Here is an 18,462-nt window from a genome sequence, read left to right as displayed (position 1 = left end):
ATGCTTCCCTGGTGCTGACAGGCTTGACAATATCCTTCATTTTTCAGATTCAATTCAGATTTATTTCATTGCTTCCATTATTTACATAATACCGAAAACCCTCTTTATATCGGGTCGCATTCATAAGGCTCTGCCTGAAGAAGAACTTGGATGAAATGATCGATGGCTGACGAGCGTAAAATAGTATTCTGCGGCATACTCACAGGTAAAGAGCTTTGTGTGATCTACAATGGAATGAAAGTATTTTAAGTACCGTATATTAATATTTTGTGGAAGTAAGTTATTAAGCTGTGCTGCACCTTTCTGAAACTGAAGATACTACCAAGCAGTGTTGGAAGTCCAGTCGAGATTCTCGAGTTTGACCAGGTCCAGGCTCAACTTGGAAAAATATTTTCACGGCTTCATGATTGAGTGGGGTTTAATGTCCACTCCACCAATTGACAATTGTGCGAGTGCGAGTGTGCTATTTTGTGCATCCAAACATTGGCTTGGGGCCAAATGTAGCCTACACGTCCTGATTTCTTGTATGTCGCAGATTAAGCTCCGCTCCATATTAACTGATGAAAATTTAGAAATGACAATTGCAAATAGCAACAAGTCCGGTTTCTCTCTCTTTCCATGCAAACACTCGAGCTCTTCTCACCTGATATAACATCATTCACGTGCTTTGAGTTTTTCATATGGAACTAAAGAATGAAAAATGCACATGGCCCCTCTATCCGAAACGTTCCCCAAACCGATTTCCTGATCTAGGTACATGAATTATTGTTAACGGTTGTAATCTATTGAGTTTACTACGTAGTGTGTGGTATTATAAAGCCAAATGTTTACATTATAAAATGTTGTGTTATTGCATGCTCAATGCTCATACTGTATGCCGCTAAGCAAGCTATCAAAGTACTTTTGTTAGTATTTCGAAAATCGTTCATGCGTTGTCTAATATCATTAACTACTGTTACCGTTGAATCTGCGATAACTATAAAGCTGCTTAAAAGTAATTAGGACATTCACTGCGATTTAATCATGATGGTTGATGAAATGTGCCTGAAAAATAGCCTCCAAATATATTTATCTTCATTTTAATATTTGCCCACTTTTATGTGATATCTTCCTGTATTCGTCATTCAGCACAGCGTGCCCACCGCATTTTAGCTTGGTAATTTTTGTTGACATCTGTAGCATAGGCTTAATTTTGATTGATTGATCGATCAATACATAGACTTTACATAGTCCCGTTGTTCTTTAGTCTCCTTCCGTTTGACGACAAAGAAATATTTTAGTACTCGGACTGCCAAACACAACGAGGAATTTCGCGACTTGTTACGTATTAATGTTCTCTGCGACATTTTAGAAACTAGGTGTCGATTATTTGTTGCCAATACGCAAGCAGTAGCAGGATTTTCCTGTTGAATCTCAATGCAATCAATGCCGATAGCGAGAGAATATGACCACTAATATTTTCTCTCGAATGTGAGCTGTCCTGCCACGAGCTCGGTAGTCGACGAGGGATATTTTATTTCACTAGTAATGCGTTCCGGTTATACTTTTGTGTGAATGCATTTATCTTTGTGAGATGTTGTTTGAAATATGCTAATCTACTTCATAATATTGGAAAAATATTCGGGAACCGAGCCACTGGAATTTCTACAAATACTGTTGGTGATTTAGCATCAACAGTCACTTCACGCCCCTGATATTGCTCTGATTCAGGTTAGTGTACGCGACTGCAATTGTACACACCGTGCTTAAATATGACAATAGAACAATGTCCTGTTGTGCATTTCATTTTGTTTTGACAAACGCATCGTATGTATTCGCCTACCCCCTCCCTACCACAGAGGCATAGCAATTTGCCCATCTGCACTTGTCATTTCTGTGTAATCTCCTATGATAGTTTGTGATCGATAGGAATCCTTTCATTTGCTGTTTATTGTGTGTTTTCAACCTGCTTCACTTTTAGTGAGTGACCGGTGCTCGGCCGGTATCTCGGAAGACACCAGCGGGGTGAATCTGCAAACCTTGTTGCAGCAATTTTCCGGGTTTGTGTTAATAAGTGCACTTATGTATTGAACTACTGACTGAGTTCCCTTCCTGTTTTTCTTCAGTTTCAAGGCGATTGTGAAAGTGCGGAAAATTGTGCCGGATGATCAACAAGCTATCAAGGTATTAGTTATCGAATTACGTGGAACTCTTTCGATTCTTTGACGGATATAATAATCATATATGTAATTATCGCCTGTCCAAGGTGTGAATAATCTCAAACTTCCTGAGAAATGAAAGTAATTTCGCTGTGCGCCGTTGAATGGGTAGGCCTACAGACATGTACAGTTACTAGTAACAACCGAAATTGTGATGTCTCTAAGACAGTGGTTCTCAACTTTTTTGTCTTTGCGGACTCCTCTTGAACTCTCGCGGACCCCCCCCCCACCCCGCAAGTTTTCGCTCAAAATTAGCCCAATTATCTTGCAACTGTCATCTGTCTTGTGCAAATATTAATTGTAGGTTTGTGGAAAACAGCCACAAAATGACTTTTCGTGATGATAACATCATACGATATGTAGATATTGGGTGGACACATCTTGTTTCGAAGCGAACTCTGCAGCTGTATATTTATTGTCTTGATAAACCCCGTCTTCAATTCGATATGAACGAGTGCCGAAAATATTTATGCAAAGATAGGTGCTGGTGAATGTAATATTAACGCGCAATACTTCCGACGACCTTTGGGTATGATCGCAACATATATGGAACCAAAATTGAAAAACATAGTATTTAATGAACATATAACGCCCGGCATAGTCATTTCTATTCAGCATCTCATCTTGAAGTTATTTTGGAATAGTAGTTACGTATATCAGTAGAGAAAATTAATTTCGTGGCGAGGTTTCAATCTCTTCATCGGACAGATTGGGGCGAAAATTCGGAAATTTGAGTAGGCTATTGGCGGACCCCTAGAACGGTATCCTTATGGTACAAGGATAGAATGGTAATTTATGAAAATGAAATTCGTAACTCTCATCAAGCCCTTTACACATTGAATTTTTGACCGTTTTTAAAAATGATTTTTGCTCACACAGGATACCCTGATTGATTGGGTCGATGAAGAAGGATGCAATTTGATTTTGACGACAGGCGGTACTGGCATAGCGCCACGTGATGTAACGCCCGACGCCACCGCACAAGTAATTGAGCGCGAGCTGAGCGCAGTCACGACTGGGATTATAGCAGCGTCGCTCTCCAAGACCAAGTTTTCAATGTTATCCAGGCAAGCTATATGCAATCTTCGATGCTATCCAGAGATGAGCCGATTTGAAATTTTCAATTTAAAAACAGATGCAGAATTCATTACGTATCATGTCCAAAAATTCCAAGTCAAATCCTGTGATGACCGAAACTCCTTTCACGGTGGCACTGATTAGAAGTGGCACGTCCAAGCCAGATTTTCTTATCAGCAATATGGCGGAACTAGATAATGGTTTGTTATACCTTTAGCTGTTTTAGGAAATGATGTTTGAGATTCATTTCAACATCCCGTAACATTCTTTAGATATTAATCTAACTCACCACAGTGTAAGTTATTTTCTAGACTTTCTTTGGTACAGCTCATATCGCTGTTTCATCTGTAATTCTTGTTAAATTTTCTAGATTTAAATGTCGGCCGAAAAATGCAATCAGATATTGATCGGTAGAAAAGTTATGATTTACTGAATGGACTACTTATGTTTTAGAATGAAATGCGGCACACGTGGGAGGTGTTTTATATTGAATCTTCCTGGGAGTAAGCCAGTTGCTGAAGTGAGTCAATAGGATCATGTTTCCTTTTCTCGTTGCTGATGTGCTATCGGGATAATTTCCTCTTGGAATATATCCATTGTATGGTGATGCACAGTGGTATAATAGATATATCCATTTCTGTTAAATTATAGCCAAGGATTGTTTCCAGTCCAGGGCTAATATTCGCCTGGAACTAAGAGTAATTCTGTTTTGGATTATCAGTGTTCAGCGGATATGTCAATAGGCATAATTCTTTTAATATATAAATTTCAACTCATACAGACGAGCAACAATAATGACAAAAATGCTAACTGAAAATATTAAAAGTGGTCATCTCTATACTTAAGTAAAATTTCCAGACTAGGCTATATATTTATAGTGTGCTGCGATTTTGATGGTAATACGTGGAAACAGTTTGTGAGAGAGTATCAACCTGATCTTTTTACTCATATTTACCAGGAATGCTTCAAGTTCGTAAGCCCCATCCTCGATCATGCGGTCGACTTATTGAGGAATAATTTGGACGATGTTGAGTCATTTCACAGGTAAGGATTTTGCAGCCCGGTTTGATACTTTTCGCAATATGACCGTCTTGGTTACGGATTTGTAGTATCAGAATCTTTTTCGGCGAATACTTGCGCACTTTTGTCATTGGCTGACGAATAGTTCTTTGAAATCTTCGATGTTTATTGCACTTGCTACATTTTTGCGGAGTGCCTTTTCCAGAAACTGAGTTATTTCAGTACGACTTACCGTCATGCATTGGTAAACCCATGTATTCTGTACTTATTTTTGGAAAATTGCTTCTTTTAGGTCCACAGATTCGTGATACTAAATTTATATTTTGCCTTTCTGTGATGCCTTCAACTGAGAGGATATTGTGTGGGATGTTTTTTGAAACTATAAAAGACATATGTGAAGATACGCAATGCTGTGTATCCGTGCTGTTGATATTCTTGATCAAAACACTAAATACTAGGTCATGAAACGGTAGCTTTTCTTTTATGTGTGTGTAGCACCAATTCAGATTCCGATAAGATTTAATATATTCAAAATTAGTGATCACAAATGTCGATTTGTGGTTGATCTTGTGTCCACTTGTAATAAATGGCATGTGAGGATAATGTAAATGTTTTGATTCGGGCGACTTGGTTTGGTTTAAGTATTTTACCAGCTCTTCAGACATTTCATTATTGGGGTTTGCAAGATAATGCTATCTAAGGTGGATAGATGCTGCGGAATGGTATTCTGTTGCTTATCACAAGGGAATTCGGCATTACAAATGTAGGAATAACTACTGGTATTTTTATTGTGAAAGCGTTGCATCGTTATTCTATAAATTCAAAGATAAATGTTTCACAGCATATCATTGTGATATATGGTGCTTAAATAAATATCAATATATTATTCAAATCCATCATGAGGTTCTGCACTCCAAACCGTCTCTTTGGAGCTTGTTAGGTATTAATGTATTCGGGTTAGGTTAGTGTTACAGTGTTAGGGATTAAGTTCGGTAGGGATACTTGAACCCGTAGAAGGTCCAAGTACTAGCTTGACAAAGCAAAAGTCGAAACTACAATTGTATCACTACATCGTCCGCTACTATAAGATCGGTCTGTCCTTTTGACTTTGTCCTTTGTTTGTCTTATTGTCATTGCTCACTAAAGGTCGCTCTTTTTAGATAAGAGTTTCCTGAATTTCACGATTAGGGAGCACATGCACCTACCCAAAATATATAAGAGGTCCCTGGTTGAGAACCCTTGGATTCGTGATAGGGTAGGGAGGTTAAGATTGGGAGTAGGGGCCCGTCAAGTTCCCGATTTACTACTAACCATTTAATTAGTTAGTGATTTTCTGCTCATCCACTGAGAATTGCAGTACCAATGGCTCGCTCTTCGAATAAAATAATTATTTTAAATCCTACCATCTTGTCCTGTCTGAGTATGAAGGTTGTAACTTTTCAGAGCCGCCGGGCTGTCTAACGCTTTCGTATCGTCGAAAACAAGAGAAGGGAACATACGCGGCAGCGACGTCGCGCCATCTTCCGGCCAGACAAAATCGACAGACTCTATTGACGCGATGATTGTCGAGAACATCACCGAAAATATCGTCCTTCAGAGCACTCCAGGGCACTCTGGCGGCATGCACCACGCGGCGCACGCCGCCCATGTCTATTCACACGGACATGGCATGTCTCATGGGTTGGCCCACGGCCTGGGACATGGGTTGGCCCACGGCCTGGGACATGGGTTGGCCCACGGTCTGGCACATGGTATGTCCCACGGCATGGCTCATGGGATGTCCCACGGTCACGCTCATGGTATGGTACATGGCATGGCGCACGGCGGTGCTCACGGATTGAACGCCAGGGAAAGTGACTTGAGTAGCGTTCTCTCATTGTCTGAAGCAGATCTCGAGTTGGAAGCGTCCGAGCTGGAAAAGGAGTCTGCGGATACCGGCAATGCGGTGAGAAATTGGATAGTCTGATGATCTTTTGCAATATTTCTTTAGTCATAGCGTTTTCGTTTGTTAGGTTTCTGTAACGTTCGTAATCGAGATTTTTGTTGAAAAGTGTAGAGTTTACAATGCTCTGACTGGGTGGTTCGCAAATCTTTTTCGGTATTTCAGTTCCTTATCAAGCTCGGCATTTCTTTGTTGCACCCCCCCCCCTCCCTCCCAAGCCAGATGTGATCGGTAACAAGATAAATCTACTTTTCAGGGATACAAGTAATTTTATCCAATTGTAATACTCGGTCTATTAGTGTTGTTTGTATTCTACTTCGGCAGTTTTGATGCAGAAATTATAACTTTTGCATATGTTACTTGAATTTGTAATTAAATGCAGGTTTTTTTATGCATTCTAATCGTTTTATGAGATCATGAATTGGCAGATGGGCCTATGCTCGGGTAGGCTATATAGTTAAAATTTGATGAGCTGAAAATGCATTGGACCGTGTCACGTTAGCATGGAGGAGAACAAAAACCGGGGGTTTAGACGAGATGACCTTACTAAAGGTCTTATCGCATCTCCGTCGTCAAAGCATCTCGATGGTGTAGGGGAAAATGAATATCATCCCTCTCTCTCTCAATGTCTATCGTTCGAAAATTTAGCTTCGCATGAAACTGGAAAATCTAACCATGAAGAATTGGTGCGGTTTGCGATTTCTAAAAAGCTTGTGTGTGTGTTTTGTATGCGCACGCAGCACGGCACACACTCACTCCCTGTTACAATGTATACTCACTTGTTAGCAAATGTAATCCCTATATTTTTTGCTGGGTATCGTCACTTCAAATAATCTTTCGGTGAACATCTGCTGTGTGACCGAGCATAATGCCGCACTAGTTGTGTTGAACGGATTATGAATATTGACTGTGCGGTGCTTGTTGTTTATGGTATTGCATTTTCGATATTCTACATTACTAGTATAGTACCGCCTATTTGTCATGATAGTAGCGTATATTTTACGGTGTGTAATATTGTAATGCTCTAATCCTACGTATTTAGTTGAGTTCAACGCGTAGAATATTTCAATATGGTTATCTCGGCATTTATTTGTTTGCCTTGAAATGGACACTTTCTGAAATCATGGTACTTTGACGGGTCTGACCATTGCTTTATATTCCAAGTATTTATGCTTGGCTTACAGTATTCCTATTTCCTGTATGGTGATGGACACATGTAGGCCGAAGTTATTGGCATTTATTTACTCTCTCTCTTACGGGCGAGCATGCAATAGTGAAGGTAATTTCTTTCTTTTCAAGAATGATATAAGCCTACGTCAGGCAGACAAGGTTGGAGGTAAAAAGAAGATATCCATCGATACATTGATAAAAGAAAAAAGAAGATTAAATCCTGGTATGATATAAACTTGTATATGTTTGGGCTTCCGAGTACCCGTTTATAATATGTGTGAACAGTCTGGTGTGAACATGTGTTATATAATATGATATGTAACAGCTATGTTATGTGTCAGTGTCACCATATTGTGGTGATAAGTTATTGCCTTGTGGTAAATTGGTGACACCTAGGTAGTGATTTTAATATGATACATGTGCGACTCATGTGAATATGTGATCCTTTTATCATATGCATTATATAACCTTGACGTAAACATCACACATCTGATCTCGCTTTGAAATATGACCTTGTACCATGTGTAGTGATGCCCAAATCTTGCTTGATTCAAATAATTGTACCTTTGCTGTTTGATTGTTGTAAAATTAGCATGCAAACACGGGATTAGGTAACTTGTAAATGGATAATTGATGCGTTTGTCTCTTTTTGTATTGACCGTTAATATTAATTAAACATGATCTTATTTTAAAATACGAACCTACCAATCTTTATGAGAGTGTGGTTTAATTGTAGTTTTGCGACTTGTTATTTTTCATTGCATTGATAATAATATTGGTGTAATCTTTAATGTTTAGAGTTTGCAATGACGCCAGCAAAAGTAGCGCGCCGAGATCGCAATTCGTCGTACCCCCTCGTACCGGTGGACGAGGCTGTTTCCACCGTGTTGGAGAACACGCCAGTCCTGCCCACTAAAACCGTGTCTTACGAAGGTATGCATATTGCACGCTGACTTGTATGTTAGCGTTAACTGTTCTCGAGCTGGATTTCTTTGCAGATGCGTTTGGATACGTTTTGGCCGAGGATGTGAAATCGCCTGAGAATGTCCCAGCGTTTCCAGCGTCCATCAAAGACGGCTATGCAGTTATCGGTATGGCATCCTTTTTCTGCATTGTCTTGATAAAATCGCGAAATATTACGAGATCGTATCGTATCAAATTTAATCAACTAATGATGTTACAGCAGAGTCGCTGTTTAGGGGTCCAATATGTTCGATAGTTCCTTAGTATATGATTTTACAAAGTAACCCTGATTCGTTCATGTAATGTTGATGTGGTGTGGCCTAAGATCTCAGCGAAAGCCTGTGGTATTTTTGAATTAAGCATTCCGGTACTAGTACTGCATACATCGTTTATAAAATCCTCGGTATGCGATAATCATCATATCATTGGGAAGGCCTACTACTTTGATATTTTATAAGAATTGAAATACTTCTCTTCTATTGTGCAGTTACCTGCGTACTATTCAAAATGCGTAAATCAGTTTTACCTAATGATTTCAAATATACTGTTTCACTTCCTATACATTTGTATTGATTGATGCAATTCCATTTAAAGCATCTGACACTCCCGGAATTTTCGAAGTAATTGGCTCGTCTGTCTATGGCGTACGTGCACCTAGCGAGCCGCCCAGTAGAGGACAAGCGATACGTATCACTACGGGCTCGCCGGTGCCAGCGGGAGCGAATGCCATCGTCCCGGTGGAGGACACGGAGTTAGTGGAAGAGGCGGGACAAGTAAGATTTATTTGGCTTGTATCACTGTCTGTTTTACACACCAACCTCGTGTTCAACCTACTTGGTATCAAATTATTCAACCAAATGAAGGAAAATGACATTAAACACTGGTTAGGCTGGTGGCATCTTCATCTTGCTCATGTTCGAAAATACAGGCTAAGAAGAAGGTCATCAAAAATTCAATCATTCAAAACTGTGGTGTAGTTACAGTTACAGGTTATCGTTGTAAAACCAACTGTCGCATGATGGTGATGTGTTATATGTGTGACAGATATGATGGCATAAACGCATGAATCTCGCGAACAAGAAATAGCCTACATCGCAACACAAGCTACCTACAATTGTGACAGAACATCAACAAAATAACGTCTCCTCAACTCACAACTATAATGGTTGAGTTGGTCTGTTATTTCCAAACATCCAAACCATCGAAATTTTCCCTTATGTTGAAGTTTATAGTTGGCTTATCACTGTAGGCTGGTTGCTGCAGGCTATTGGTGTGATCGATCATGTGCTATCTATCACATTTTGATTATTTCCTGTATGTAAACGCAATATTGCAGGAATGATAATGATTGATTGAAAACCCGATATTTTCTAATACAATATGCTGTGCTATGCACAGAGGCAGTGCAACTTCGTGGAATAAGGGTTTTGAAATAAGGTCTTCACCGTATTTCACTCTTCCGTTGAGACTTTAGTATACATGAAAACAAATAAAGTATTTACATAACTCGATGTGGCAATCATCACATTTTACCTATTTCACGTATTGATGTGATGTCATGTCTTGCTGTAACTGGCGATTCGGTGAATATTGATCTTTGAAGTGACTCTCCAGACCACATATATCTCCATCAATAATATGGCTTGTAATTTGTTTGGACAGTCGACAGTAGAATTGGTACTCGTCAGTCTTCGACAGCAGAATTGCTATATTGCATACGGTATATTTGTAGTGGACCCTTATGAAATTGAATCTTATAAGTGCAAGTAATAAACTTGGGTTGTGAATATTTAATGACTTTTTTACAAAAAGCGTCTGACCGTTTGTACTTATACCAGATGTTCGATCGTTTCACAAAGAGGAGTAGACCTATCTAAGTGAAACACTCGTTCATATTTACTGTTTTTATTTTGGTTTCTGTTGAAATTGAACTCGGAGGTTGACAAATTGCATTTCAATGCCCGATGTAACCGGCTTTGATCGCTTACAGAGTGATGTGTCAATTCATATTTTAGATTTTATGACGCGTAAAATGAAAGAAGAAAGTGTTGCTGAACTGTTGCAAGTATGGCAGACTGGCTGGCTCGGCATCGAAACTTGTGAAATATATATACATTGATTCCCAAATGGTGTGCTGCAGGTCTTTCTGGGATATTAGAAAAACTCTCTATAATATTGAAGCTAAGACATGCAGATGCGAAGTAGAATATGCACAGTAGAATATTTCATCTCAGATTGCTGTTCATGTGAGTTCTGAAGTTTTAGCAGTAATGAAGCGAAACCGCGTCATGATTTCTCAAATTTAGAAAAATACAAATCAGGATATCTACCAATTTGCAAATCTGTATGCTTCGCAGACCTCTGGTTCAAACCCCTGAATTAGAGCAAAATGCCTGTTATCTAATTCTAATCTGATTTGTGAAATCTTTACCCTAATTCTAAATCTACTGCGATTTAATTTATGATTTTCCTGTAAACGCTACAGGAGAACCGTCTACTGCAGTGGCTCCCAACCTTTTTCGACTCATCGCCCCCTTGTCAAGCTCCACACCGATTATCCCCCCCCCAAATATTGGGAACCGGAAAATAGGCAAACAAACTGTAATCACCGGCAATTTGACTAAAAAAGGTCATTTCTCCGACTTGACTCCAAAAGGACCGTAACACCACTCGTAACCACTCAACGTTGGTCTTGGGCCCCCATATGGTGATAAACCAAACTTCTGGGGGGCTTCGCCCCTCAGATCCTCCCCCCCGATATCTCTTTACCGCTACTTCTCAGCAAAAATTGTTTGACTCTTCAGTTAGTCGGCTTAATTCACGCGAAGCGCGAAAAATTTCTATCATCCATGATTGAATCGGTCAATATGATCGGGAATTGCATATATATTATTGTCAATTTTTTATCCTCACTCTGCTCATATATTCAGATTTACCGGTAGAGCTGAGTGAGGTGTCTTGGAAAATGTAGGGCCCGCGAATAATAATTAAACATATTCGGGCGGACCCGTGGGTATAATGAATTCGTTACGTGTGTACGATGTCTGCTATATCAGAAGATATTCAAATCGCCCATACGTAGGCCTAATTACCTAAAAGACACACACGATTTCAGATTGGTATTTCTGCACTGACAATTAATTTTTCTCTGCGGGATGGCATTTGTCTTGTAGGGTTCCGATTGCCGGGACAGGAACATTTGGCGCCAGCCATTTAGGCGCCTATGGACAAACATATATGTATATCGTATATATATCGAAGTCGGTCAGCATAAAGGCAGTTATTTTCCGCCAAAGTTTTCTCCTTCTGGCACACTTCTCAGAGTCGCATGTTACATGGCCTGAAATTTCATATGTCTTGCTGCATCATGGCGTGGTAATGGCTGACGCCGGGATGCCCATTTCTATGACTCATGCGTATTATTTCTTGGGGGAAGGGTATCCAATAAGCAAGAAATTTTACACCATTAAATCGTAGGCAGCGCGAAAATATTTTGAAAATATTACATAAATTTCCAAAATAATACTCTATAATTTATGTTAATTCAAGAAAAAATTTTAGGCTCCCTTCGAGCTCGGGCCCCCATCCCAATTGAGGGTTTGTGGTGCGGCAGTTATGGCCCAGGACTCCCACATAACCGTTTTAACGCGTCATCGCCCCCTATCGCTCTTTTCGCCCCCCTGGACTGCCAAATCGCCCACGTTGAGAACCACTGGTCTAGTGCGAAACGAGCAAAGCCTAACATTTTTCGTTCTCATCCTCATAACAATGAAGTATGATTTGATAGCAACGGAACTGGATTCAACGTCCAAGTTTGCGTGAATTCAGTAACTCTAATCCTAATCTGGTTTGGAAAAAAACTGTGTGGCTATAAACTATAATTCTAATTTTAATCTAATTCGAAAAATCTGAAAATTTTCTAGTTGTCCAAGTCTGGTCAGGATAACGATTGGTATTTAACGTGTGCTGTAATTTCAGGGTGAAATTGAAGTGAAGATATCGATAACCACGCGTGCTAAAGTGGGCCAAGATATTCGCCCGGTCGGGTCCGACATCAAGAAAGGCGAGACCGTGCTCAGCTCGGGAACGCTGCTCAGAGCTAACGAGATCGGGGTTCTGGCCGCTGTGGGCGTCACAAAAGTTTTGGTTTATCGCAAACCAGTCGTCGCTGTCGTGTCTACCGGAAACGAGGTGCTTGTTATGCAATTGTTACATTTGTGGTTGTTTTTTAATTGCGATTTGCGAATAGCGCTTTTCGCTGTTTCGACGTTCTGCAGCACTTCCTGGCAGGTCAAACTTTTCTCAATTTCGTCTTGCTTACTTTAAAATTGGTTCCAGGGTTGAAATCAATGCGGTGATGCGTTTGTCAGAATCAGGATAAGCCCCTTGTAAGGTTTTTAAATCGATTGATTCGACAGTTTCCATACGAGTTTTGAAGTTGCCTACAATACATAGGGCTTACACTAAAAGGCACTGGATTGCAGACCAACTGAACCGCTTGCCCACTTCCCTCCCTTTGATAGCCAGAACATCAAATGGTACGTTACTCGCGATCTATTAACCCCTATTCAGCAGTGATATCTGAATTTCGGACTGCTACATATGGCCAGGAAGCCGTAATTAGGTAAATTTACTCTACCATATGGAAGTATCTATCAATTGATCAAGACCCCTGAAATACACACGAAAATGTTTTTTGACCATACCTATTTATTGAACTTGCGACAATGCCGTAAGCCGATTATAACATCGCAGAAATGATGTTCCCACTAATGTGCTTGGCTTGATGCTACATGTTTTCGATGTCATGATAAGATTAATCGAGGTTTCAATGATTTTGCCGTAAAAAAAAAATATATAAACCAAGCATCTTTATGATATCATATCTTACTTGGAAGATACATATTATTTCAATTTTTGGAAAAATTGTCTCTCGCTAATCGTCTTGAATCGAATCACGACAATTGATACTCACTTCAAATTCAAATATTCAATCATTATGCTTACCCCTGATCGTAAATGGCCAATTTACAGTTGAATATTGCACTGGGGTACGATGTCCACGGGATATGTTTCTCAGCGGTAGTAACAAGTTCTAATGTAATCTAATTTTCAGCTCGCTGAACCGGAAAGCTCAAGCTTGGAGCGCGGACAAGTTCGCGACAGCAACAGAATCACTTTGCTATCATCGTTGAAATCCGCGGGTTACGAGACGATCGACGTCGGCATCGCTCCCGACGACTTGGCAAAGTTGCAGCTCATTCTCGAATTGGCTCTTGCGAAAGGTACCGCCGTTGATCATTCTGACAGATTTGGATTGATTTTTGTAATTTCATGTTTTACTGCGTTTTGCAGCCGATGTCGTGATATCGTCTGGAGGCGTGTCGATGGGCGAGAAGGACTATTTGAAAACCGCCATCGCACTTCTGGGAGGGAAGATTCATTTCGGTCGCGTCTTCATGAAGCCCGGGTATGTCGGTTTCGTTCGGAGTACAAATTTCCCGCATTCTTTAAACTCTGCCCCTGTCGTAATTAGCAGGTAGAAGTAGCGAGGTAGTGTAATGTTAAAGTGTCATTCATTGTCCAGGAATGCAGATTCATGCTTCTGCCAGGTCCAATCATGTTTGTTGTAATTTCAGGAAGCCGACAACGTTCGCGACGTTGAATATAGGCGGACAAAAGAAACTCTTCTTCGCGCTGCCAGGTAAGACGTCTATCTATCATCAACGTCACAAACCAATGCTGGACATTAATTCGTGCAGTTTGTATTGCTGATTGTACAAAAATCAGTCTATCGAACATCGGCCCAGCTCTATATTACTTATTTTATCCTTCCGACTCTTTATTCTACATTCCACAATAAGTCGGGTTGAAGTCAAGTTGAAATGAATTGTTGCTAAAAGCCATGGAGCAATATCTTGGAGCTAGGCAAAATGAGCACCATACTAATTCGATTCTGAGTAAGGTATTCAGCACATTATGACAGTATGAATGACTTGAAATGTTCAAAAATGTCACTTTTAATGTTATCACAAGAAAAGTAATGACTATTAACTTGAAAGAAAATTGTGTACCGCGTTGTCTGTTGCCATGATCATTTCGTGAGCATGCTGCGTGTTGGTCGCAGAAATGTTGTCTCCATGAATATTCGTAGCCTCTTGCTGAATAGTTTGGATACTATATACAACCAATTGAAGTTTCAAGGCTCAAACCTTTACAATTGATATTCTACTCGAATTTGAGCACTCATTGTCGTAGTCGTTGTTGGCGAATTGCATAAGTGGTGTAGAATTATCAAATCCCGGCACGACAGGAACGTCGGTGCAGCGTGCAGTCGAGATCAATTATAATGTACAGAGTACAATGCGATACACACTAGTGACACTACACCAGGGGCGGGCAACATACGGCCCACGGGCCAGACCCGGCCCGCGACGGGATTTTGTCCGGCCCGCGTACAGTTCCCCGTCTTACATGATAATGTGGCCGGCGGCCCCAGTCAGCCAAGAATTTTAGTGACTGTATGTTATTATATATGTGTGTGTGAAGCGGGCGAGAGTGGAGTGTAGTCGTAAGTTCAGCGAAGCGAGAAGACTTACGTTATCGGCATTTACGATGTAGCCTACTCGACCCCAAGAAATTGATATCTTGATAAATTTGGGGTACCGGGCTTATCGAATGCCTTTAAATCTTAATTGAGGATTGCACCGTGTGTTAATTGATCAGAGAGAATCAGACATGGCGGCGCCTGTATGACAATGCTGTTCTCTCGGCAAGAAATAGCTTTGAAGTGACATTGCTGTCGTTAGAATTCATTCATTAAATACGAATTATTCCTTGTATATGTTGATAAACGGGTGAATATTGTATCGATTCAGCAATCCGGCCCGCCAAGTACTGAATTTTCCTTTGTCCGGCTCGCCGGCTGGAGAAGTTGCCCGCCGCTGCACAACACGATATAATGAACAGATAGGAGCATGCCAAAACGACTAGTTGCGGTATCTTAGTCTGGCATCTACCTCGGCCTAGTGCCCGTTGTCCGAGTCATTTCGATGTTGATCTTCAGTAAGCGGCTCCAGCGACTCTAGCTTTTTATTTTTTCGTTCTAAATCAGGGCTTTTTTGTCGCTGTAAAGAGGAGTCCAGATCAACCTTTGACGGCTGGACTTGAACCTGTGCCGCCAGCGCAAGTAGCGTTGATGCTCACAACGGCGCTATCTCCCCCCTAAATGACTCGAAAATATAAAAGCACTGCTTGCCGGCTTATATTTCCATGTCTGCCAGGCATCGATCACTGGTATTTTTACACAGTTCGTTGATACCGTTCATATGCCGTGTTAGGTAATCCTGTTTCGTCGGTCGTAACGTTCAACTTATTCACTCTCGGGGCTCTGAAGAAAATGAGCGGCTACACGAAACACGGGTTGACGGCTGTCAAGGCTCGGGTGAGTGTGAATGGCTTGACGGATATGCAATCTACTCTTAATTGGTGGGTAATCTTGACTGGGGATGTAGGTGGAGTATAACCAAGGGCCCCAAAAGCCGTTCATGTTCCATTAAAAAATTATCAAGATATGTGACCGTTGTTTCAGTGGAAAGTCATATTGTATTTAGCGTTTGCTTTATCAACCCTGGTCCTAACCAGCGTTATTGGCACTATTCGTGGCTCTCAATGATTTCATGCACGAGAACAACAATTTTTTACTGCCGAAATGATAGGACTAACAAGTAGGCCTACATTACATTCCCCCAATTACCGGAATGATATTCATCCGTTAACTTCCGTTGTGTCAATCATTGACTCCAACAGATGGTAGGTTGTTGATGGGTGACGCCATTACTGCCATACCAGTCGATTGGACATTATCATAACGTAACAGTGTTTTGCTGACTCATGGAATAACTCATTCGTATCTAACTAGGCAGAGGTGGTCAGTAACAAAGTACTTCTACTTCGTCAGAGTAGGCTACTCACCAGAAGTGTCTACTTGTACTAATTACTAATACTATTCGATTGTATACAGAGGTTCTGCACCTCCAAGAGTTTGCTTTACTAATTACTCAAGTGGATATAATTTTACCTTCCGTCACTTGCCACTTTATATTATCTTCTTTTACCTTCATTCAGTGTGCATGCCTCCTCTTTACATCGCCTAGGCCCAGGTGGGTGTCTGATCTTAAGACTACTCCTAGTCGTTTCGGCAGCTTCCTATCATTCATTGTATTGCAGTCTTGTGATGTTTTGAAGAGATGAAATTTTATGAATAAACTTGAACTTGAACCTTCACATCCATCCCTGCTTAAATGCTTTTGACGTAAAACTGCAAATGTTTTACACTTTGGATTTACTTATCACTTTTACAAAAGAAATCACTTTTACAAAAGAAATTGTCATGGCAACAGAGCGAAATAGGTCCTGGAACATGGGAACTCTCCGGGTTTTTTTTGTTGTTGGTAAATTGCACCTACTTACATTGTCGTCAGTCATTGTTGCATTTACTTTGATGGTGCCTCGGAGAAGCCTACTCTTTGGAACTACTTGAGTACTTTTCAGATCTCTCAGCTTCTACTTCGAGTAGTTTTTGCATATCTTGGAAATCAGAACCTGTAGTCATAATTGAGAAGAAATTTTCGGTAGGCTCACTGCTTTTACTCGAGTAACTCTGCAACTGCAAGTCTCATGCCATTTCATCCCAATCCTAGTTTCCGATCAAGTTGTCCGCTGTCTGTCAATCTTATTTCCAATTATTCGTAAATTAAGGCCCGGAAATGCCACCCGGCTAAATTAATGGTCTTGGTTGTTAAGAACAGCACCAAACCTACAAGACACGCTTCTCATCTCCACTTTGTAATGTCTACGTTTGTAGGTTTCATCCAACATCAAGCTCGATCCAAGGCCGGAATATCAACGATGCACGTTGACCTGGAGACAGGGAGACGAAACCCCTTACGCATCTAGCACCGGCAATCAAATCAGCAGTAGGCTGACCAGCATGGTTGAAGCAAACGCCCTCCTGGTATTACCGCCCCGACAGGACGACCGTGCTGAAATTCTCGTCAACGAACTCGTGGACGCGGTGGTTATTGATAAGCTCTGACCGAGATTGCGGACACTCTCTGCGCAGACAGTATTATCCTTTGATAAATTGAACCTATTACCCTCACAACGGTGCGCGAAGACATTGTTCCGATTTATCGCACTATAACTGATCTCCGTCGAAACACTCAGGGGCTGATTGTGGTGTACATGTACGTTAGGGCTGTTCAAAAATAACTTTTTTTCCTTAATCTTGCTGGTTACTTGATTAAATCGTTAGGTTGCCTTAAAAAACGACGCATACCAAATTTGAATTCATTCCGACAAATATTCGCGGGTTACGTAGAGTTTGAAAATTTTGGATTTGCCCAAAAACGCAAAAAAAAATTTTTCTCAAATTTTTTTGCCAACCCCATGAAATTGTTGGGCTGTCTTCAAAAACTATGCAAAACAAATTTGACTCAATTCCAAGCCGTAGAAGCGGAGTTATTCCAGTTTTTCGGTGATAATTCTTGGATTATCCACCAATCAAGGATAATCCCAGAATTATCGAATAAAAACAGAAATAACTCCGGTTCTACAGCTTGGAATTGAGTCAAATTTGTTTTGCATAGTTTTTGAAGACAGCCCAACAATTTCATGGGGTTGGCAAAAAAATTTGAGAAAAATTTTTTTTTGCGCTTTTGGGCAAATCCAAAATTTTCAAACTCTACGTAACCCGCGAATATTTGTCGGAATGAATTCAAATTTGGTATGCGTCGTTTTTTAAGGCAACCTAACGATTTAATCAAGTAACCAGCAAGATTAAGAAAAAAAGTTATTTTTGAACAGCCCTAATGTACGTACATCCCTGAATATTGTTGATGCAAACAACTTGTAGATAGCATTATCGGTTCTATGCGGCGTAGCCAGGTACAAAATGTTTCCCTATTTCTAGTGGCGTCATTCCTGTTCCTTGTCATTGTTTCACGAATACTGATAAATAAGATTCACCCCACCGAAATTTTGATCCCAGCCACGTTCATGAATGCATGTGTAAATATTTGACGGTTGGTG

The 18,462-nt window shown here is 40.5% G+C and overlaps 2 protein-coding genes and 1 long non-coding RNA gene across 4 annotated transcripts in view; 2 read left to right on the top strand and 1 right to left on the bottom strand.

The window, feature by feature from the left end:
• LOC145444355 (uncharacterized) overlaps window positions 1–18,462 on the top strand; it is a 141,358-nt gene that overhangs the window by 110,894 nt on the left and 12,002 nt on the right. The window lies entirely within an intron of this gene.
• LOC145444177 (gephyrin-like) lies at window positions 22–17,575 on the top strand. The gene is made up of 17 exons (XM_080322099.1): window positions 22–205; window positions 1,961–2,039; window positions 2,106–2,163; window positions 3,078–3,265; window positions 3,729–3,795; window positions 4,234–4,319; window positions 5,739–6,240; window positions 7,537–7,630; window positions 8,206–8,340; window positions 8,406–8,498; window positions 8,965–9,143; window positions 12,349–12,561; window positions 13,487–13,655; window positions 13,726–13,840; window positions 14,010–14,074; window positions 15,711–15,814; window positions 17,237–17,575. Exons 1-17 carry the CDS (start codon window positions 163–165, stop codon window positions 17,465–17,467), a joined length of 2,421 nt encoding a protein of 806 aa, XP_080178225.1. The 5' UTR covers window positions 22–162; the 3' UTR covers window positions 17,468–17,575.
• Window positions 15,771–17,242, bottom strand: LOC145444179 (uncharacterized). The gene is made up of 2 exons (XR_013916630.1): window positions 16,652–17,242; window positions 15,771–16,450 (listed from the first exon to the last, which is right to left on the bottom strand). It is a non-coding gene; the product is annotated as an uncharacterized LOC145444179 (long non-coding RNA).

The sequence above is a fragment of the Botryllus schlosseri genome, chromosome 8 (assembly GCF_051294905.1).
Source record: "Botryllus schlosseri isolate E-star chromosome 8, Bs_hap1, whole genome shotgun sequence".
Lineage (NCBI taxonomy): Eukaryota > Metazoa > Chordata > Ascidiacea > Stolidobranchia > Styelidae > Botryllus > Botryllus schlosseri.
The sequence above is the reverse complement of the archived record's forward strand: the minus strand, read 5'-3'. Positions and strand labels throughout refer to the sequence as shown.